Below are 22,746 nucleotides of genomic sequence, written 5' to 3'. Positions count from 1 at the left end.
TTGGTTTTTAAAGACAGGGTCTTGCTGTGTTGCCCAAGCTGGAGTGCAATGAATGATCATAGCTCACTGCAGCACTGGACTACCGGGCTCAAATAATCCTCCTGCCTCAGTCTCTAGAGTAGTTGGGTACTACAGGTTCACATCAGCATGCCCGGATAATCTACTTCTATTTTTTGTAAAGACAGGATTTTACTGTGTTGCCCACGCTGGTCTCAAACCCTAGCCTCAAGTGATCCTCCTGTCTCAGCTTTCCAAAGTACTGTGATTACAGGCTATCATCTAGCCCCCAGTCACTTGACTCATTAGTTTAACTTTTAGGACTCAGTTCTAAAAATGCAATAGGAAATGGGGGGTAAGATTTCTTTTTTTTTTTTGGAGACACCCTTGGTAGAGTGCCGTGTCATCATAGCTCAGAGCAACCTCAAACTCCTGGGCTCAAAAGATCCTTCTTGCCTCAGCCTCCCACATAGCTGGGACTTCAGGTACCCACCACAATGCCTGGCTATTTTTAGAGATGGCATCTTGCTCTTGCTCAGGCTGATCTCGAACTCCTGAGCTCAAGTAATCCACCTGCTTGGGTCTCCCAGAGTGCTAGGATTACAGGCATGAGAAACCGTGCCCAGCCCCCCCCCCCCCCAAATTTTTTTTTAAGCAATTACATTTGAACACTTTTCTAATCATCCTATAGGTATTAATGCATTTAATTCTTATGACCACTCTATGAGGCAAGTCTATCAACATCATCATTTTATAGATGGGGAAAACACCAAATACAGAGAAGTATCTTATCCAAGGTCATTCAAATAGCAAATAGTAAAGGCAATATCTGAACAAAGGCAGTGAGACTTCAGAGTTTAAACTCTTGTGATATAGCTACTGTTCAGCTAAACAAGAGGATACTGAATTGAAAATATAGTATAATCTTAACTAAGAGAACATGCAGAAAAGTACAGAAGAGAACATGAAATACATGGTATTCTTCTTTATACAGGATTATAAATGACCATCATTTTCTTCTTTGTACTCTGGCTACAATGAGCATGAGTACCTTTTATAATTGGGGTAAAAAAAGTCATTTTTAAGAGAACAAGGTCAGGTTTATAGGCCATCTGTCACACTGCATTGTTTATCAAACCTACTCTTTGGATATGAAGCCTCATCCTGAAATGCTTCAAGGGTGATGATGCACAAATGCAGAACTATAAAAAGCATCGGGTCACCATGAGGGGATTCTAGTAAACTGCCACACTTTAGGTCTTTGTTGAATTTACTGCACCTTTTGCACTGAAGAACTCAAAGCCCCTAGCCTTCAAATTAAGCACTACATACATAAAAGAGAAATGTATTTCATCCAAAAGCCTTTTTTTCTTCTTTCTTTTTATTGTTGAGGATTCATTGAGGGTACAAGAAACCAGGTTACACTGATTGCATTTCAAAAGCATTTCTTGATAGAATAAAAGGAAACAAGCAAAACAGTTAGCAATTAACTAAGATGCACCTGACTGGCTTCCTGGCTCTAAACAACTGAAGGCAAGGGTGGGCAAGACTCTCACAGGCAGTACTGCATGGGGACAGCCCTGCCCCCACCCCTTTTTTGCTATGCTACGCTAGGTTTTTGTTGTGATTCTTACAATATGGCATAAGGTTTATTATGTAAGTTCAGCTTATTTTTTGGATGTTAGTATTAGCTTGCATGTATTAACTTTTTTTCTAATTATAGCAGAGCAATCTGGCCTTTGGCTGTGAAATTTGGTGTGCTCTCCCAGCAATGAGCACACAGTGTGTCAAGACAGAGTTTCCAAAGCACATGCCTGTTAGACAAGAATGCACGTGCACAGGACTCAGCACCCCATGGGGAAGAAGCCAGTTTGTCAGCTTCTGCAATCTGGTTTGCAAGCACTCAGGTCACAGAAACAGAATTGTATCCAAAGGCAATGTCTTACTTGGTGAGTGGATGGTTAGAGAGCAATTGTTTGAGATGCTGGGACAAGAGCTTCTTTTCTAAAGACAATCTTATCCATGCCCGAGCTCTTCCGACATCAGTCTTGATCTCACTCATGTTTTGAATATGCCTAAAAAACAGTGACAACAGCAAAAGATGCAGAACCTAAGGATAATCTAGAACTAGAAGAGAACTAAAGAGTTAACAGTCCTGGGTACAGTGAAGTTCTTTTATACGTAGAGAAAACAATGGGTAATGTACAACTGATACTGATTAAACCTTCAAAAGTTCCATTTGAGTCATGAATTTAGTTTTACATCAGAATTATCATTCCAACACAAGCACACGGAGAACATTGTGAGATTAGCATTTGATACTTATTTATTCTCTCAAGCTTTATTAGGTCCTTGTTTCAGCCTCAGAGATAGCATGTTAACAGGCACTTGTTTAGCCATGACCCGTAAGAAAATAGAAAAAAACAGTCTGAACATTCAAGTTTTTGTTCAAAATAATTGTTCTATAGTTTAATTAAATTCTGCCACAGTTTTAATTTAATGAATTATTTTTCTTTTCTTTTCTTTTTTGAGACAGAGCCTCAAGCTGTCACCCTGGGTAAAGTACTGTAACGTCACAGCTCACAGCAACCTCCAACTCCTGGGCTCAAGCGATTCTCCTGCCTCAGCTTCCCAAATAGCTGGGACTACAGGCACCCGCCACAACACCCCACTATTTTTTGGTTGCAGCCGTCATTATTTGGTGGGCTAGGCTGGATTCGAACCCGCCAGCTCAGGTGTATGTGGCTGGCGCCCTAGCTGCTTAACAGGCACGGAGCCCCTTTTCTTTTTCTTTTTTTTTTTTCTGAGACAGAGTCTCAAGCTGTCACCCTGGGTAGGAGTGCTGTAGCATCACAGCTCACAGCAATCTCCAACTCCTGGGCTTAAGCGATTCTCTTGCCTCAACTTCCCAAGTAGCTGGGACTACAGGTGCCTGCCACCAACGCCCAGCCATTTTTTGATTGTAGTTGTCATTGCTGTTTGGCAGGCCTGAGCTGGATACAAACCTGCCAGCTCTGGTATTTGAGGCTGGTGCCTTAGCCGCTTGAGCTACAGGCGCTGAGCCTCTACTGAATTATTTTTCAAGTTGCACTAGATAACATACAGAAAATATGAAATCTTTTTTTGGCATTAAAGAAGACAAGCCATACTGTGTTAATAATCCTGAAAATTTGAAAGACTTGAAAAATGGTGTGGCTAAACTTCAATTGAGTGTTACATGTATGTATAAATTAGTATTTTGTGTAAAAGTCAATGCAATACCCAATAGCACTGAATTTATCTTCCTAAATGATTTCTTCTCAAGAGGAAAGGACGATCAGGTAGGAAGGGACAGGGCAAATTATAACTATAGTGAGTCACTGAAAAGTCTTTGTCACTGTGAACCACCATTATGTCCTCTGTTTTTTTTTTTTTTTGTAGAGACAGAGTCTCACTGTACCGCCCTCGGGTAGAGTGCCGTGGCGTCACACGGCTCACAGCAACCTCTATCTCTTGGGCTTATGCGATTCTCTTGCCTCAGCCTCCCGAGCAGCTGGGACTACAGGCGCCCGCCACAACGCCCGGCTATTTTTTTGTTGCAGTTTGGCCGGGGCTGGGTTTGAACCCGCCACCCTCAGCATATGGGGCCGGCGCCCTACTCACTGAGCCACAGGCGCTGCCCCTCTGGTTTTTTTTTTTTTTTTTGGCTGTTTGTCTAGAATGATTCATTCTTGCTGTAATAAATAGTTCAACAAACTCTTTTCCCTGCTAATTGTAAGCAAACAGAATAAGAAATATTCTCACTGCAATACACACTTCCTTCCTTTTTTCCTCTCTCTTGATCCCTGGATCTGCAGGTGCAGGTCTTCAACACTTGGTGCTGATACAGGATCAAACACTTGTAATAAACAAGATATAATGCCGGGCGTGGTGGCTCACGCCTGTAATCCCAGCACTGTGGGAGGCTGAGGAGGGAGAACTGCTCGAGCTCAGGAGTTCGAGACTTGTCTGAGCGAGAGTGAGACCCTGACTCCTAAAAAAATGAAAAATCCAAGCCAGGCGTGCCGCGAGCTCCTGTAATCCCAGCAGCTTCTGGAGGCTGAGGCAGCGGGGTGCCTGCAGCCCGAGTCTGAGGTTGTGGTGAGCTACCATGCCCACTGCACTCTGCTCAGGGGCATAGGGTGGGACCCTGTCTCAACAAAAAAATAAAAATAAAAAAAAAATAAACAAGATACAAGAGCATATCACATTACAAAGAGACGCTAACAAAGTGGCATAGAGTAAGTCAGAATGAGAACTTTTTAAAAGAAAATTGTCACTTCACCTCTAGGAATTTTTTTCAGAATTCAAACAGCAGACTTATTTTTTCAGAGATAATACCACCACATGTGTTCATGAAACGAAGACAGCTGGTATCAAGCAGAGCTCCTCTTGGACCCTGGTTGTTATGGGCAGTGCTGTCAGTTGTGGCGCACTTGGTGACCGACGCTGGCACTTCAGGATTAGCCTCTTAAACAGCACCAGCTGCTTCTCACACTTACAGATGTTACTCCAATGATGATAAAGTGAATTAACTAAAAATGAATCTGTGAGGCTTGATAAATACCTGTCATATAATCTTTCCTAAGTGTTCTTTTCTTTCTTTTTTTTTTTTTTTGTAGAAACAGAGTCTCACTTTATGGCCCTCAGTAGAATGCCGTGGCCTCACACAGCTCACAGCAACCTCCAACTCCTGGGCTTAAGCGATTCTCTTGCCTCAGCCTCCCGAGTAGCTGGGACTACAGGCGCCCGCCACAACGCCCAGCTATTTTTTGGTTGCAGTTTGGCCGGGGCCGGGTTTGAACCCGTCACTCTCTTACCGACTGAGCCACAGGCGCCGCCCTCTTTTTCTTTTTAGACAGAGTTTTACTTTGTTGCCCTCGGTAGAGTGCCGTGGCGTCACAGCTCACAGCAACCTCAAACTCTTGGACTCAAGAGATTCTCTTGCCTCAGCCTCCCAAGCAGCTGGGACTACAGGCACCTGCCACAATGCCCGGCTATTTTTAGTGATGGGGTCTCGCTCTTGCTCAAGCTGGTCTCAATCTGTGAGCTCAGGGCAATCCGCCCCCCTTTGGCCTCCTAAGTGTTCTTCTTACTCTACAGTATCAAAATCTAGTGAAACTAGTTTTATCATGGCCTTAAGTATTTATAGACACGATAGAGGAAGAAAGTCAAAATAGAAAATAACTATAATTTGAAAATTATCTATGTTAAGGAAAATAGGAAAGATTGAAATACATGAAGTCAAACCTATTTTAGGTGGTAATCAGCAATCCCATCATAAAAAATATTTCTATTTTTGGAGGGGGGGTAAGGGACATGGGTGTTGGGAGATGAGGTTAGTAGGCTCTTGCCTCAAGCCCATCTTTTTTTTTTTTTTTTTTTTTTTTTTTTGGTGGGTTTTTTGGCCGGGGCTGGGTTTGAACCTGCCACCTTCGGCATATGGGATCGGCACCCTACTACTTTGAGCCACAGGTGCCGCCCTCAAGCCCATCTTAATTACCAGTATTAGGGAAATGAATCTGCCTAAAATATTGTCTCCTTAATGTAATTCCTTTGGGATATCTATCTTACAAGGCTTTGCCTTCCATCACCCAAAGCACATCCTCCTTTCCAGCTTCCCTATTTGATTCTATTCATCTTTAAACCCCCAACTTCTAGAAAGCTTTCTTTAACCAGGACAGCCTTCAACAACTTCTCCAATCTATGAATTTCTATAATCCAATTTCCTACTTAGCATGCACCAGCAACTACTTTTATCATTTTCTTTTAGTGTAATTATTCTCAGCCTGACATAAGCTCCTCAAGGACAAAGAGACCAATGCTCCCTTGCACCCTTCCTGGTACCCTGCAGGGCCTACTGCACAACAGGAGGTCAAACAGCTCTGTATCTCATTTCATGCTTTAAAACAACAATGAATATGTTGAGACTAAACTTTAATCCAAACCCATTAAAAATATGCTCTGTAGTTATACCATTTGAATCTGTTTTGAGATAATTTGTTGGGTATAATAGCACAAAAGTATTACTTCTAAAATAGATCCTGTTAATTCATAAAAAAATATTTTTTTTACTTCAAATTAATATGAGGGTACAAATTTACTTTATTTTATTTTATTTTTTGAGACAGAATCTCACTTTGTTGCCCTAGGTAGAGTACTGGTGGCGTCACAGCTCACAGCAACCTCAAACTCTTGGGCTCAAGCGATTCTCTTGCCTCAGCCCCCCATGTAGCTGGGACTACAGGCACCTGCCACACGTCCGGCTATTTTTAGAGACAAGGTCTTGCTCTGGCTCAGGCTGGTCTCGAATTCGTGTGTGTGTATATATATATATATATATATATATATACAGAGTATTCATAGGATTTACTCAGAGTCCTGTTAATTAAAACTTTGAAGGTCAAGTGTTTTGAAGTTTTATAACTGCATAATTCAAACTTCACGTTTTGAAGTTTTATAACTGCACAATTTTTTTATACATATATAACTACATAATTTTTTATATATATATGTATAAAATTTGGGCGGTGCCTGTGGCTCAAAGGAGTAGGGTGCTGACCCCATATACTAGAGGTAGCAGTTCAAACCTGGCCCCGGCCAAAAACTGAAAGAAAAAAAAAAATATATATATATATATATATAAAATATACATATATCTATAAAATTTTTTTTGAGACCGTCTTATTACTATGTCACCATCAGTAGAGTGCTGTAGTGTCATAGCTCACAGCAACCTCAAACTCTTGAGCTTAAGCAATTCTCTTGCGTTAGCCTCTCAAGTAGCTGGAACTACAGGCGCCCACCACAATGCTCAACTATTGTTTTGTTATTGTTGTCATTGTTGTTTAGTAGGTCTGGGCCCGGTTCGAACCTGCCAGCCCTGGGGTATGAGGCCAGTACCCTAACCACTGAGCCTCTGTTTTTTTTTTTCTTTTATTTATTTATTTATTATTATTTTTTTTTTTTTGTAGAGCCAGAGTTTCACTTTATTGCCCTCAGTAGAGTGCCGTGGCATCACACGGCTCACAGCAACCTCCAACTCCTGGGCTTAGGCGATTCTCCTGCCTCAGCCTCCGGAGTAGCTGGGACTACAGGCACCCGCCACAATGCCCGGCTATTTTTTTGTTGCAGTTTGGCCGGGGCTGGGTTTGAACCCACCACCCTCGGCATATGGGGCCGGTGCCCTACTCACTGAGCCACAGGCGCCGCCCTGTTTTTTTTTTCTTTTTGAGACAGAGCCTCAAGCTGTCACCCTGGGTAGAAGTGATATGACATCATAGCTCACAGCAACCTCCACCTCTTGGGCTCAAGCGTTCTCCTGCCTCCCAAGTAGCTGGGAATACCACAACGTCTGGCTATTTTTGGGTTGTTATCATCATTGTTGTTTGGCAGGCCCAGGCTGGATTCAAACCCGCCAGCTCAGGTGTATGTGGCTGGCACCTTAGCAGCTTGAGCCCTCTATTTTATATTTTTATAAACAACATATGCACATGTGATGGTGAGCATCTGGATTTGACACTAAAATTAAGTTGTCATGATTGACTTTGACACTCCTGAGAAGAAGTGTTTTGAAGTTTTATAACTGCACAGCATATGAATCTAATAGATGACTAATACATTAATTTCTCTTATACACATTATTGAGTTTCACTGGTGATTCAGTGAAATAAGCATCAGCTTTAGACTCAGGGAAAGGGAATTCAGACTGAGGTGCTGCCATTTTCTGATTCAGAAACATTTATCTTTAGGCAACAGAAACCCATTCAAACTAATTTCAGGAAAAAGGAGGATTCATTGGAAGTATATAAGGATGTCTTCTAGAATCCAACAACAGGAACCGTGGCTAGATTGGAAGCAGCCTTGTCACAGGCTGCTCTCTGTCTCACTAGAAACAGACTGTCTCTGTGTCTCCCTCCACACCTGCTGCATCTTCCCCCTTCCTTTGCGTCCCCCACTTCTGCTCTGTTGTGCCCATGATCCCCGAAGCTCTGGCTTTAACATCATTGCTTATTTTAGGCATTCAAAAAAAACTAACTCATTTTTCCAGTGTACAGATTCCTAATTTCTTTTTTTTTTTTTTTTTTTTTTGTAGAGACAGAGTCTCACTTTATTGCCCTCGGTAGAGTGCTGTGGCTTCACACAGCTCACAGCAACCTCCAGTTCCTGGGCCCAAGCGATTCTCCTGCCTCAGCTTCCCGAGTAGCTGGGACTACAGGCGCCCACCACAACGCCCGGCTACAGATTCCTAATTTCTGAGAGAAAATGTGGTGGGCTTTGTTTCAATCTGGCAGGTGCATCTTACACAGTCAGTTCTACCTGAAGGACTGAAGCATAATCGTAGTACTCTGGGAGGCCGAGGCAAATGGATTGCCTGAAATCACAGGTTTGAGACCAGCCTGAGCCAGAGAGAGACCTCATCTCTAAAAATAGCCCAGTGTTTTGGTGGGCGCTTGTAGTCCTAGATACTCAGAAGGCTGAGGCAAGAAAATCACTTAAGCCCATGAGTTTGAGGTTACTGTGAGACTGTCTCAAAAAAAAAAAAAAAAAAAAAGAAAAGAAAAAAAGAAAGAAAGAAATTGCTAATAATGGTAACACCATTATGACACTCCTCTTTTAAGCATAGGTAACAGGTACAATTATTTGCTGTTCCCAGTCTTTCTCTTCAGAGCAGAAAGATCATTCTGTTACTGATGGTTTGGTGATAGTTGCCATCTATGATATCTGACAATTAAGATCGCAAACTCATTCTAGAAAAAGTGCTACAAATCTCACTGAAGTACATCACTACGGTCACCTTCAAAGTACTCCACTTGGGAAGATATGCACTGACACCAGCACCTCATCCACCCTTCAAAGCAATTTTGGAACTCTTTTTCTGGAATGACCATCAGAGTTGTTGTTGTACAGGGTCTTGCCACTGTGCACTTAAGTTGGCAGCACTGTACAAACAACTTGGTAGGGTTTTGTAACCTTAGTATATCAGTGTCTCACAGCTGTGCTCATGTCGATGTGTGGAGGTGTCTTGATGAGTCCTGCTCATTATTGTTGCTGCATGTTTTTGTGTGCTGGACAACAACAGCTCTGATGGTCATTCCAGAAACAGAGTTCCAAAACTGCTGGCACTGGTGCATAGCTTCCCAAGGGGAGTACTTCAAAGATGACCGCAGTGATATCTAGCAATGAGGTATGCAGCACTTTTACTATGATGAGTTCTTGGACTTAACTGTCAGATGTCATATGAAGGAAGACCCCGAGAGTTCTTGGGCACTGAGATACTGAGAAAGATACTAGCCTTTTGATGCGTCTGTCCTGGACTCATGCCAGCTGCTCAAAACATGGTGCTAAGACTCTCAACAACCAGGAGAACTCACAGTGTCTAACCTACCGGTGCCTTCACTTTAAACTTAGGAAAACAGGAGGTACCAAGAGAAGTAGGTGCCCAACAGGGAACTTGAACTTAGGCAGACTTTAGAAAATATATATATACTCTTTTAAACAGTCTTTTTTTGTCGCCCTCGGTAGAGTGCCATGGCATCACAGCTCACAGTGACCTCAAACTCCTGGGCGTTAAGCGATTTTCCCTTTCTTTTTGTAGAGACAGGGTCTCACTGTGTCATCTAGGATGGTCTCAAACTCCTGGGCTCAAGTAACCTTCCTGCCTCAGCCTCCCAAAAGTGTGGAATTTATAGATGTGAGCTTCTGTGCTAGGTGGATTTCTGATTTTCATCTATTATAGCTTCTAGGTAGAGAATATTTACATCAATGAAAGAGAGTATCAAGTCATCTGGCTAGAGAAATAACTTGCTTTATTGGCTTCCTGTAACCTCTTCCTTATCCAAAGATAACCAGACCAGAGTGGACAAATGACTCAAGCCCAGCCCATTATTTTTCCATCACTTTTAGGTATTTAAAGTATGTCTCTTGGTTAGCAAAAGTTATTATTTTATAGTTTGATTATCTTCTGGTTTACTAATGTCTGTAATTCCAGCATTGTGGGTAGCCAAGGCAGGAAGATCGCTTGAAGGCAGGAGTTTAAGACCAGCCTGGGTAACATAGTGAGACTCCGTCTCTACAAAATAGAAAAAAATTAGCTGGGCAGAGTGGCACACACCTGTAGTCCTACTTAGGAGACTGAGGCAGGAGGATTGCCGGAGCCCCAGAGCTTGAGGCTGGAATGAGCTACATAGTGCCACTGCACTCCATCTTGGGCAATCTGTGACCCCGTTTCAAAAAAACCAATGCAAACGTATACTACTATCACCTTGTTTATGTCTACTTAACATGTGGCATTTTTCTGTTGCTATGGCAAAGGCTGAAAAAGCATTAAGCTAGAAAGTGTCCTGAGCTATGGTCAGGAAATCTTAGTACTAGTTCCATTTCTGCCGTTACATGTCCACATGGTATAACTTAACGTGTCTGTCCCTGAGTTTCCCCATATGTAAAAGAAGCTAAGCAATATGACTTCTCAACTTTCTTCTGTACTCTAAATTTCAAATTGATTAAGTAAAAAACATCACAGAAGTTGCTACCTTTCGAAAGCTTCAAACTTGTAACCAATGCAGTTAACAGCAGTTTGGCTAGCTGAATCAGGTAAGGATATATACAAAAATGTTAGATAAACTCTCTCACACAGTGCTTAAAATATGATGAACCCTTCATTTGTTAAGTATTAATAGGGCAACAATTATAAGCCAGGCTATCACACTTGCTAACAATTCAACAATTTAGCAAGTCAGATAATTCCCTTCTCTTGTGAAGCTTGTATGTAGTGCTAGAAAAATAAACTCAAGTTAAGTGCTATGCAGAGAATTTAAATAGGGAACTTGAAAGAAGGTGCCTAAGTGACTACTTTAGCTCAGGCAGTCAGAGATGGTTTCTTGGACTAAGATGAAAATGTTAAGAACAACCCTGACTTGTGGAGATTTTTTGAGCAGGAATCAGAAGCAGCTTGTACAGGGGAGGGAATATGAGGTAACAGGAGAAGAAACAAGCTTGGCATGTTGGAGGAACCAAAGAGGTGGTAAGAGGGAGAGTGCAGGAGACAGTGCTGGAGCGAGATGGGGCTGGAGGAAGTAGGGCTCTTGGATTTGGATTGTATCCTGAGATCACCATTTCACTTATGGGAAAGATGACTTACAAGCAGCAGAGTAAGCACTGAAATATGGAAACTCTGATGGAATTGAGGGGAAAAATTATACGAGCGTAGATTGGGGAGGTCACAGTTCAGTGAGCTTTTTCTTTTTTTGAGACAGAGTCTTACTCTGTCACTCTGGCTAGAGTGTTGTGGCATCCCAGCTCACAACCTCAAACTCTTAGGCTCAAGAATTCATCTTGGCTCAGCTTCCTGAGTAGCTGGAAGTGCAGGTGCCCACTGCAATGCCTGGCTAATTTTTCTTTTGTTTAATTAATTAATTAACTCATTTTTTTGAGATAGTCTTATTTTGTCTCTCTTGGTAGAATACCATGGCGTCACAGCTCGCAGCAACCTCAAACTCTTGAACTCAAGCAATCCTCTTGCCTCAGCCTCCTGAGTAGCTGGGACTACAGGAACCCATCACAATGCCTGGCTATTTTTAGAGACAATGTCTCTCTCTAGCTCAGACTATCCACCTGCCTTAGCCTACCAGAGTGGTATGAGTACAGGTGTGAGCCACAGTGCCCGGCTGACTATTGAAATTTTAATACAGTTTTTCCCTTTCTTAAAATGTGTATACATTTGAAAAGAACTTAAGTGTTGATCTCAAGATTTCTAAATTGTCAAGATTTACATGGCACTGTGGTGGAACTAGTTAACACTTTATAGCTTTTGGTATGTAATAACTATTTGCTATGGACTGATTAAATGTTTCAAAAGGACTGTGTTTTTAAATTTGGGGGGGTGTTTTTTTTTTTTAACTGCCTCTCAGATTACATTTAGTAGTTTAAATTTCTTTGTTTTATTATTTCATTAAAGTATAAAAATTTCAAAAAAAGTGTATACATTTATTTGTACCCTCTGTATATGTGTGTGTGTACACATAAAAATATACACACACATACACAAAAACAAAAATATAGAAGTACCTCTGTAAGTTGGCCGTCCAAGGGATTTTAACTGGTCAACATACAGAAGTGGTCAACATATGGAAGGAGTTAGTATGTACACATATACATATATGTATTTCTGGCCTGTTTTGGGTATTTTATATTTATTCATTAATTCATTGAATCTTGACACCAGCATTTTAAGAGAAGCATTATTATTATACCCATTTTACAGGCAATAAAACTGAGAGTGTAAGCAATGCCACAAGGCATAGAGCTAGTGAGCAGCAAAGCTGAAATACAAACACTTTTAGGCTGGTTCTGAAGCCCGAGGTCTTCAACAGCATGCTATACCGCCTCTTACCAAATGAGGAGAGTAAATCTAAGATCTCTTTCCTTTCAAAAAACAACAGGAAGTAGATGAAAATAATTAAGCAAGAAATTGGAAGAACAGGGTAGCCTCATGTGATGGGACCATTTCCTAATCAGGTTTCAGAAGTCTGGCTTGAGGTCACAGCTGCAAAGCTCCCAACAACCATCACCTTAACTTGATGGCTTCTGTGAGAGCCCCACAGAGCACATGTGGTTTTATGCTTCTGTTATGGTAATTGGGATTATTTTCTCTTCACAGTTATAAGTATTCCTCGTATGATGATCATCAAAAGGAATCATAAGCTACATACAGGCCACCACAACCATCTATCAAGGAATACTTACACTTAAGGTATAAATATATAAACTGATGCAGATGACAACCATCATTTAGTAACACTTAGCATGAGCAAAGTGTTTCTTTAAACTTTTTGCATGGACCAACTCATTTAATTCTCATAACAATCCTATGAGATAGGTACTGTTTCTATATCTATTATTATTATTATTTTTTTTTGAGACAGAGCCTCAAGCTGTTGTCCTGGGTAGAGGGCTATGGCATCATAGCTCACAGCAACCTCAAACTCCTGGGCTCAAGCTAGTCTCCTGTCTCTGCCTCCCAAGTAGCTGGGACTACAGGCACCCGCCACAACGCCCGGCTATTTTTTGGTTGCAGCCGTCACTGTTGTTTGGCAGGTCTGGGCTGGATTTGAACCCACCAGCTCAGGTGTATGTGGCTGGCGCCTTAGCCGCTTGAGCCACAGGCACCAAGCCTGTATCTATTATTTTTGAGAGAAAGAAAAACTGAGGGACAGAGAAGTTATGAAAATTGCCTATGGTCACCACACAGTAAGTGGTGAAGCCAGGATGTGCTCCTAGGCTATGCTGCCACTCATAAAAGTTACACTTTTCAGTTGCAAATATCTGACAAATCAAATATTGATAAATAAGGCACACCATAAAAGATAATAGTTACAAGTATTATAGATGTTGTGACATCATTCTAAACTCACATGCTGTAAGAGTTGACTAAGTAGTATATGTAAAATATTTAAAAGAAAAAGCCTCTGCCTTCCTTAATAAATACATCTATTTTAGATATCTTTTTTTTTTTTTTTGAGACAGAGCCTCAAGCTGTCACCCTGGGTGGAGTGCCATGGCATCACAGCTCACAGCAACCTCCAACTCCTGGGCTCCAGTGATTTTCCTGTCTCCACCTCCCAAGTAGCTGGGACTACAGGCGCCTGCCACAATGCCCAGCTATTTTTTGGTTGCAGCCGTCATTGTTGTTTGGCGGGCACAGGCTGGATTTGAACCTGCCAGCTCAGGTGTATGTGGCTGGTGCCTTAGCTGCTTGAGCCGCAGGCGCTGAGCCTATTTTAGATGTCTTAATGCCTTCTAAAGATTCCTAAGATCAGTAACTGGAAGCGACAATTCTCAGATTTGCATTTACTTCAAATCAAATCTACCTGACAGCAATTTTTTCTGCTAAGCAACCTGCCATTATTTGCAGATTTTTTTCCTATTATCTAGGGTAGCAGGTATTGTAAGTAGTTTTAAAAAACTATACGAAGGAAGTTATAAAATAGTTTAGAGATGCTTTAAAACACTTCTCAGCTTCTTCCCTTTGGTTTAATGTCAGGAAACAATATGATACTATAAAAGTAAAATAAAATTATAAAAAGTTCTTTCAGAAAACATAAGCAAAGAACTACACATAGCCATAATTAGTTGAGCAATTTAGGTGAAAGGCACAAAATATTTCAATGTTATCAACACATGTTAACGTATGTAACAAATACCTCATGTCTTGGATAAGAGAGACCCTGAGTGTTGGCAATACTACTCCTGAGTCAGATTTTCTTCTTTCTGGTCCAAGGGCAACTATATAGAAAAATATCAGCAAAGTATTAGAAAAATAACAGTAGAGACTTAAAAATAATCTACATGATTTGCATTCGATAAATAAATGCTTTGAAACTGCTTTGATAAAAATAAATTTTAAATACAACAGAAAAGATCAAAATCTTTTTCATGAATGTTGCTATTTTATTAATATAGTAAATCAGCTATTCTCTTTCTTTTTTTGTAGAGACAGAGTCTCACTTTATGGCCCTCAGTAGAGTGCCAGGCCCTCAGTACAGTGCCAGGGCATCACACAGCTCACAGCAACCTCCAACTCCTGGGCTTAAGCGATTCTCTTGCCTCAGCCTCCCGAGTAGCTGGGACTACAGGCGCCCCCCACAACACCCAGCTATTTTTTGGTTGCAGTTGCAGTTCAGCCAGGGCCGGGTTTGAACCCGCCACCCTCGGTATATGGGGCCGGTGCCTTACCAACTGAGCCACAGGCGCCACCCTCAGCTATTCTCTTTCTAATTAATCTGAAGGTTATTTGGAAATTTAAAATGAATCATAAAAGCCCACCTAGCAAATTATTTTGGCCATAAGATCAGTCATTTTCTAGTTATTCGTTCTAATAGCAAAAAACCCCCACCAATATTAAATACTGTTTTATTTTATTTTATTTTTTCAGGGTAACAGAACGAGATTTACTTAAGGAGAACAAAGAGAAAGTTTATAGCACTTCCAAAGAGAGTTAAAAGTGGGTCCCTCTCATGAAGGAGCAGAGATGAAAGAGACATAAATATTGTCTTAATATATACTATCCCAACATACTATAATTATCCTTTGAAAGTTTTAAATCTTAATTTTTCAAATGAAGAAACTGAGGCTCAAAGAGGTTAAGAAACTGCACACTAAAAAAAAAAAAAGAAAAAGAAAAAAGAAAAGAAACTGCACGCTAGCGTAGGCACAGTGTGTTCTGGTGTCATGTTCTATGGGCTTTCCACTCAGTATAGACGACTTTCTGGCCTCTAGCTTGACTGAGAGGAGGGTGCTGATTCCACTAAATAAGACAGAGAGAACAGAGGCGGCCTGACAGGTACAGGAGAAAGAAGTGCTGAGTGCTCAGTTCCTAGACATCCAGAAACTAGGGCTAGAGAAAGTAATTTGGAAATAATCTGCTAATACAGTAAGTGGATGATGACACTGAATTAGGGCAATAGTAGATGCTGCGGTTTGAATTGTGCCCCTACAAAAGATGCTGCAGTCCTAACCCTTGCCAGCAGCTCTAAATGCGATGACTTTATTTGGAAACAGGGTCTCTGCAGATAATCAAGTTTAGATGAGGTCATTATAGTGGTGCCAAATCCAATTTTACTGGCCTTGTTATATAAAGGGGAAATTGGACATAGGGACAGACACGCATAGAAGGAAGACAATGTTAAGACACAGGGAGAATGCCATCTACCATCCAAGGAATGCCTCAACTTCCAGGAGCTAGGACAGAGAGGTGGAACAGGTTCTTTCCCACAGTCCTCAAGAGGGCGCGAACCCAGCCAACACTTTGATTTTGAATTTTTTTTTGTAGACACAGAGTTTCACTTTATTGCCCTCGGTAGAGTGCCGTGGCATCACACAGCTCATGCAACCTCCAACTCCAGGGCTTAGGCGATTCTCCTGCCTCAGCCTCCCGAGTAGCTGGGACTACAGGTGCCCGCCACAATGCCTGGCTATTTTTTTGTTGCAGTTTGGCCAGGGCTGGGTTTGAACCCGCCACCCTCGGCATATGGGGCCGGCACCCTGCTCACTGAGCCACAGGCGCCACCCTGACTTTGAATTTCTATCTTCCAGAACTGTGAGGCAATACATTTCTGTTGTTTAAGTTACTCAGTTTTTAGTGCATCATTATGGCAGCGCTAAAAAATAATATGGTAGTTTATTGCTGACTTTGGAAAGGAGTTAGAAGCCTCTAAGTAGAAGGCAGATTAGGGGTTAAGAAATGAAGCCATAAACTGCAACAAAAAAAATAGCTGGGCATTGTGGCAGGCGCCTGTGGTCCCAGCTACTCGGAAGGCTGAAGCAAGAGAATCGCCTAAGCCCAAGAGCTGGAGGTTGCTGTGAGCTATGATGTCACTGCACTCTAACGAGGGCGACAAAGTGAGACTCTGTCTCTAAATAAAAAAAGAAAGGAAGAAAGAAATGAAGCCATAGCTTTCATCTAGAGATCTAAAAATCTAAGAAGGTTTCTTTCTTTCTTTTTTTTTTTTTTGGAGACAGAGTTTTATTTGTCGCCCTCAGTACAGTGCTATAGTGTCACAGCTCACAGCAACATCTAACTATTAGGCTCAAGTGATTCTCTTGGCCTCCTGAGTACCTGGGATTACAGGTGCCTGCCACAACCACTGGGCTATTTTTAGAGAGGAGGTCTCACTCTTGCTCAGGCTGGTTTTCAACCTGTGAGCTCAGGCAATCCACCCACCTTGACCTGCCGGAGTGCTAGAAATATAGGCATAAGCCACCATGCCCAGCCTTAACATCTAAGAAGGTTTCCATGACTTCTACTCCAGCCAGAATAGAATTCTCTTCTCTCTCTGCAGGACTATATGTATGCTTTTATCACTACTTTTTTTTTGCAACGGAGTCTCAAGTGGTCGCCCTGGGTAGAGTGGCGTGGTGTCACAGCTCACAGCAACCTCCAACTAAGGCTCAAGCAATTCTCTTGCCTCAGTTTTTCTATTTTTAGTAGAGATGGGGTCTCACTTTTGCTCAGGCTGGTCTCGAACTTGTGAGCTCAAGCAATCCACCTGCCTCAGCCTCCCAGAGTGCTAGGATTACAGGTGTGAGCCATCACACCCCGTTCACTATTTCTTTTTATTACTGTGGCTTTACTGTAACTCCACCTCCCTGTACAAGTGATTTATTAAGAAAGCAACTCCAGAAAGATAAAAAAAAAGGGTGTGTGTGTGTGACACAATTCAGGGAAAGGGTAAGATCAACCAAGAATGTAATTATAGGCAAATTATCAGCCTCAACTTTTTCATAGTCAGGAGTTCTGGACAATAAATTATCCTTGAAGGTTTGTCCAGTTCAAGGCAAGGAGGCTGGGCTTTCCTGCTCTCAGACCAGTCTGTTTGTATAAAGGCCTTCCTGTGGGAATCTAAGTCTCTTGGCGTTTAGGGCTCTCTGTTGTCCTGCAGAGAGAGAAGAGACTGCAAAGGCACGTGGGTGCTGGGGCTGACGGGCACCATGTAAAGGCCTATGATGCCCTTCCTAGGAGAGGACACAACTGCAACAGGGACCTTACCTAACAAATCCAAACACTGTAACCTAATTGTCTGAATCCTCATAATAATCTGAAATAAATTTTAAAACAAAGTAAAGACATTTCAGAGATAAAAACGGTCAGTATCTTATGAACAGTTAAGATTTTGGAGGAGAGGAAAGAAGAACAGCTAAAGATAGATCTCTATATGTACAGAGTTGGTGCTCTGCCCAGAATCCCCTTGATTCCTTACCAGTTTAGTGTGCTATCACTATTTCTTAATTCAAGATATTCAAGTGCAATAGGCCACTTTGTCCTTGTAGGCAGATCCAACCTGCAGCCTAAAGGCTGCATGTGGACTATGTGAGGGCTTTTTTGCGTGTATGTGGTGGTAGATACAGTGAAAATTATGCACAAACCTTTTTTTTTTTTTTAACCCATCAGCTTTCATTGTGTATTTAATGTGTGACCCAAGAAGATAATTCTTCCAAAGTGGCACAAAAAAGCCAAACGATTGAACATCAATGATGGATTCATAAGTTTTTTTCTTTTTGAGATAGGCACTCACTCTGTTAACTAGGCTAGAATACAGTAGCATCATCATAGTTGACTGCAACCTCAAACTCCTGAGCTCAAGCAATCCTATTGCCTCCGCCTCTCAAATGCTAGGTGTGAGCCACTGCGCCAGACAAGATTTATAGATTTAAATATTTGGCTAGAGGAATTCCCTTTGTATATCAGCTTGAATCAATGCCAATGTATAGAAAGCAAGTTTGTAGAGGGCAGAGACTGCATATATTATTTTTACAGAACCATATACAGTCTATGGGTAGATAAGTCATTAAAAGCAAACTTCTGATGTAGGTAGGATGACTGAAGAATGACTAAACTCCCTGGGCTACATCTGGAATAACCACTTAAAGCAGCATTTCCACCCTTTTCTGTACTCTACAACTACCCCCTGCCAAATTATTTAATAATCCATTTATAGTTTACTAGTAGAACCTTGTCTAAGGGTGCAAGGTTTAAGAATTCACATAGATATATGTATGTGTATATATATATATATATATCTTTTTTTTTTTTTTTTTGAGACACTCAGTTGCCCTGGGGTTGAGTACCCACAGCAACCCCAAACTCCTGGGCTCAAGTGATTCTCTTGCCTCAGCCTCCTGAGTCGCTGGGACTACAGGCGCCACCACAATGCCCGCCTATCATTTAGAGATGGGGTCTTACTCTTGCTCAGGTTGGTCTCAAACTCCTGAGCTCAAGCAATCCACCTGCCTCAGCCTTCCACAGTACTGGGATTACAGATGAGCTACTGCGCCCAGCCTCACCAATATTTTTAAAGATTGAAACTTTTGGGTGCTATATCAGTAACAGTACTTGTTCTAAGATCAACTGCATTCTAAGATTCTTGCTCAGAAATAGGACTTCAAACTACTAGGTGCAGGAATCACCAGGTCAAAATTAATATAGTCTTCCCACTGGAGTCTTCTTGCTAAGAACCCTTCCCATTCTTCTGCAATTCTTTTTTTTTTTTTTTTTGTAGAGACAGAGTCTCACTGTACCGCCCTCGGTAGAGTGCCGTGGCGTCACACGGCTCACAGCAACCTCTAACTCTTGGGCTTACACGATTCTCTTGCCTCAGCCTCCCGAGCAGCTGGGACTACAGGCGCCCGCCACAACGCCCGGCTATTTTTTTTTTTTTTTGGTTGCAGTTTGGCCGGGGCTGGGCCTGAACCCGCCACCCTCAGCATATGGGGCCAGCACCCTAGTCACTGAGCCATAGGCAACACCCTCTTCTGCAATTCTTAAAATGTCTCTGATTCCTGTGTGTGCTGCTTCTGAAGAAGAGTGGTGATTATCTGTCATCTAGTCTGACAGTGGCTCAATTCTAGTAAGAATAGTGTTTAAACATGCTGTGAATCTCTAAGGATCTAGTCTTAATTTGACAATGTAGACTGTTTACTACCATTAATTGGGAAACTTAATAACTGGCAAACAAAAGTATGTTTTTGGGGAAAAAAATCCAGATTTAAAACTGCACTTTTTCACCCTGGGGTTGAGTGCCATGGCTTCATAATAGCTCATAGTAACCTAAAACTCTTAGGCTCAAGTGATCATCATGCCTAAGCTTCACAAGTAGCCAGGACTACATGCCACAATGCCCAGCTAAATTTTCTATTTAGTAGAGACAGAGTCTCACTCTTGCTCAGGCTGGTCTTGAACCCCTAAGCTCAAACGATGCACCTGCCTCAGCCTCCCATGGTGCTAGGATTACAGGCATGAGCCACCAGGCCCAGCTTTAAACTGATGTTTTTATACATATTTCACACTGCTATGTTTTTATATCCTAACTTCCCAGGCCAAATCACCAGAATTGTTAGTGCAATGTTTGTAAAATCTAGCCTTCCAAATAGACAATAACCTTCAATTTCAAAAGCTTGTATTAATCTTACTTATGATCAGTAAAATACCTAACTTGTGTTGACTCTTACATCGTTAGCCCTTCAACATATGGCAGTGTAGCAAAGAGTAACTATATGAGGCTTTAACACATTTTATATTTCTTAGCTTTGATTCCCCAAATAGCCAAGTGTCCCAGTGAACCATTCAACATTTGAATAGCCACAGCCATGAAAACTGCCAGTGTCGCCCAGCAGCTGCCCATTCTAATAGCTGGACAAGCCAAGCATGATGTGTGCTGTAGTCCCAGCTACTTGGGAGCCTGAGGCAGGAGGATTGCGTGGGCCCAGGAGTTCAAGGCTATAGTGAGCTATAATTGTGCCACTGGTCTCCAGCCTGGGTGACACAGTGAGAGCCTGTCTTTTTTTGGAAAAGACTGGCTGAAGAGCTAGACATACTCACATGCCTCATTTGGAGTAAGAACTGAATGCTTCCACCTCCCTGTCTTAACTGAGGGTAGCTTTCCAGTATTTCCACCCTTCCACCCTACAAATGGCTATTTCTTCCTATAAATTTATTTTTGTCTGATTGGAATAAGCTGCCCTGGTTGTGGTCTTATGGTCCGAACAGCTATATTTTCTGTTAAAACTATAGTTTCAGGGCATATGCCAATCTATTTTTGCTTTTTTTAAGAGAAAAAGAGGCAGAGGAGATGGACGCTAGAGAATACTTTTAAACTTGATCTGAATCTATAAATACAGCTATAGGCTGGGACAGTAGAACCTCGACATTCTGCTTAGAAGAGCTCCAGGGCAATGTAGTATCAAACACACATTCCCAGTTGTCTGATTAAATAAATTTAGAAATTAGGTTTCTAACAATAAACACCACAATGAGGGTAGTGTCCTCTGGGGCAGTGAGGGAAAAGGAAGTAGGGATGAATACAAGGGTGTTTCAATCATGTTTTCGATGCCTTGTTTCTTTTCGTTTTTTATTATTTTTATCATATTATTTTAGAGATAGGGTTTCACTATGTTGCTTAGGCTGGAGTGCAGTGGCTATTCAAGGGCACAGCCATAGCTCACTGCCACCTTGAACTCCTGGGCTCAACTATCCTCCCTCCTCACCATCCCAAGGAGCTGAGAGAGGCACAATTAAAAAAAAAAAGCCATTCTTTCTTTTTTTTTTTTTTTTTGAGACAGAGCCTCTAGCTGTTACCCTGGGTAGAGTGCCATGGCATCACAGCTCACAGCAACCTCCAGCTCCCGGGCTCAAGTGATTCTCTTGCCTCTGACTCCCAAGTAGCTAGGACTACAGGCGCCTGCCACAATGCCCAGCTATTTTTTGGTTGCAGCTGTCATTTTTGTTTGGCAGGCCCAGGCTGGATTCAAACCCGCCAGCTCAGGTGTATGTGGCTGGTACCTTAGCTGCTTGAGGCACAGGTGCTGAGCCCCAGCCATTATTTCTTAAGCTAGTGGTTGGCTTATGAGCTTTTAAAATTATTACTTTTTTTATATTTCTGAATGTCTAAAATAATCCATAATTTTAGAAAAGGTCCCCAAATGGCTGGTTCAATATAAAACATTTCATCTCTGTTAGCTTTCCATTGTTACTTCTATTCTTTGTGAAATAGACGACTATTTTACATAAAGAAAAGCAAGCTCCTTATGAAAGATACACAGTAGGTGAAACATTAAGCTTAAGTAATTCTACATAATTCTAACCAGCTAAAAAAAGTGTTAAAACATTTCTAATGTATGTTTTCTACAAATTGAAGAATTCAAGACTCCTAACGATTGTGATATATGTATTTTTTTCCCTGAAAGATCATTAATGATGTCATAATTTTTTTTTTTTTTTAATAAGAAAATAACCAGTATACGCTATACCCTACTACTGGTGAGAGTAAGGGATACTTGTATGGTCCTTTATGATGTGCTGGGGATTTTCACATGTTACCTTATTTGACCAACACAATAGCTTTGTGTAGTTAATATTATTAGTAGATGAGGAAGCAGGAGATCAGAAAGGTCAAATGACTTTTCCCAGGTCTCAGAGCAAGTAAATTAACATTGCTCCTTCTACCTTACCCCCCCTACTGGCAAGATGGGTTAAGGTCAGCTCGGAAAAAAAAAGATTGAGATAAGGCCATGCGGTATTGATTCTCTCAATGTCCAATACTGCCAGTTCTATAGAAACAATCAAACCAACAATCTTTCACCTGGCGATTCTGCAAGGTGCTCCTGCTTCTCTTCTCTGTCCTGAAACTGAATTAGATGCGACCACAAAGCTGACTTCCCCTGAAAGTACAAAGTATACAAAAAATTTTTATTTCATAAGAAGTAATTAATCAAAAAATATTTTTTCATCAAAATCATTCACATTGAAACAGCCATTATTTAGAAGTTTGGTGATAGAAGCTTATGCATTCCAAGCTGTGTAGATTCTGCGCATCTAACTCCACGTGTTATGAGGGTTATCCTTTGCCTTACTGAGAAGTCTGGCAAGAGCCAGGGGAAGAGAAGCAGCCACACAAAAGGTCAGAGGGCAGGCCCAGAGATTTCTGATGTCAGCTCAGTCCTCACGTACTTGTAATTAGAGCTGTCTACGATGCTCACATTAGTAGCTATGCAATTAAAAGGGTCTAGCATCACGACTGTGTTTGCATACATCTATATGTTATATATGTTTGGATATGTGGAGTTGAGAAGAGGGAAAAAAATGGGGTGAGAGGAGAAAGAGAAAAGAAACATGTACGTCAGAAAAAAGTCAAAAAGGGAGACTAAAGAGACAAAAAAAAAAGAGTATTTAAATTTTTT

At 41.5% G+C, this 22,746-nt stretch overlaps 1 protein-coding gene across 2 annotated transcripts in view; it reads right to left on the bottom strand.

Annotated features, from left to right (window-relative positions):
• The window catches only part of DENND5B (DENN domain containing 5B), a 212,163-nt gene that overhangs the window by 29,899 nt on the left and 159,518 nt on the right, over positions 1-22,746 (bottom strand). For both annotated transcript variants that reach the window (XM_053554201.1, XM_053554202.1), the window contains 3 exons: positions 22,149-22,227; positions 14,217-14,298; positions 1,944-2,072 (listed from right to left, as the gene is read on the bottom strand). In XM_053554201.1, the coding sequence (XP_053410176.1) occupies positions 1,944-2,072; positions 14,217-14,298; positions 22,149-22,227 (290 nt within the window). The remainder of the gene's footprint in view (positions 1-1,943; positions 2,073-14,216; positions 14,299-22,148; positions 22,228-22,746) is intronic.

This window comes from Nycticebus coucang, chromosome 12 (assembly GCF_027406575.1).
Source record: "Nycticebus coucang isolate mNycCou1 chromosome 12, mNycCou1.pri, whole genome shotgun sequence".
Lineage (NCBI taxonomy): Eukaryota > Metazoa > Chordata > Mammalia > Primates > Lorisidae > Nycticebus > Nycticebus coucang.
The sequence above is the reverse complement of the archived record's forward strand: the minus strand, read 5'-3'. Positions and strand labels throughout refer to the sequence as shown.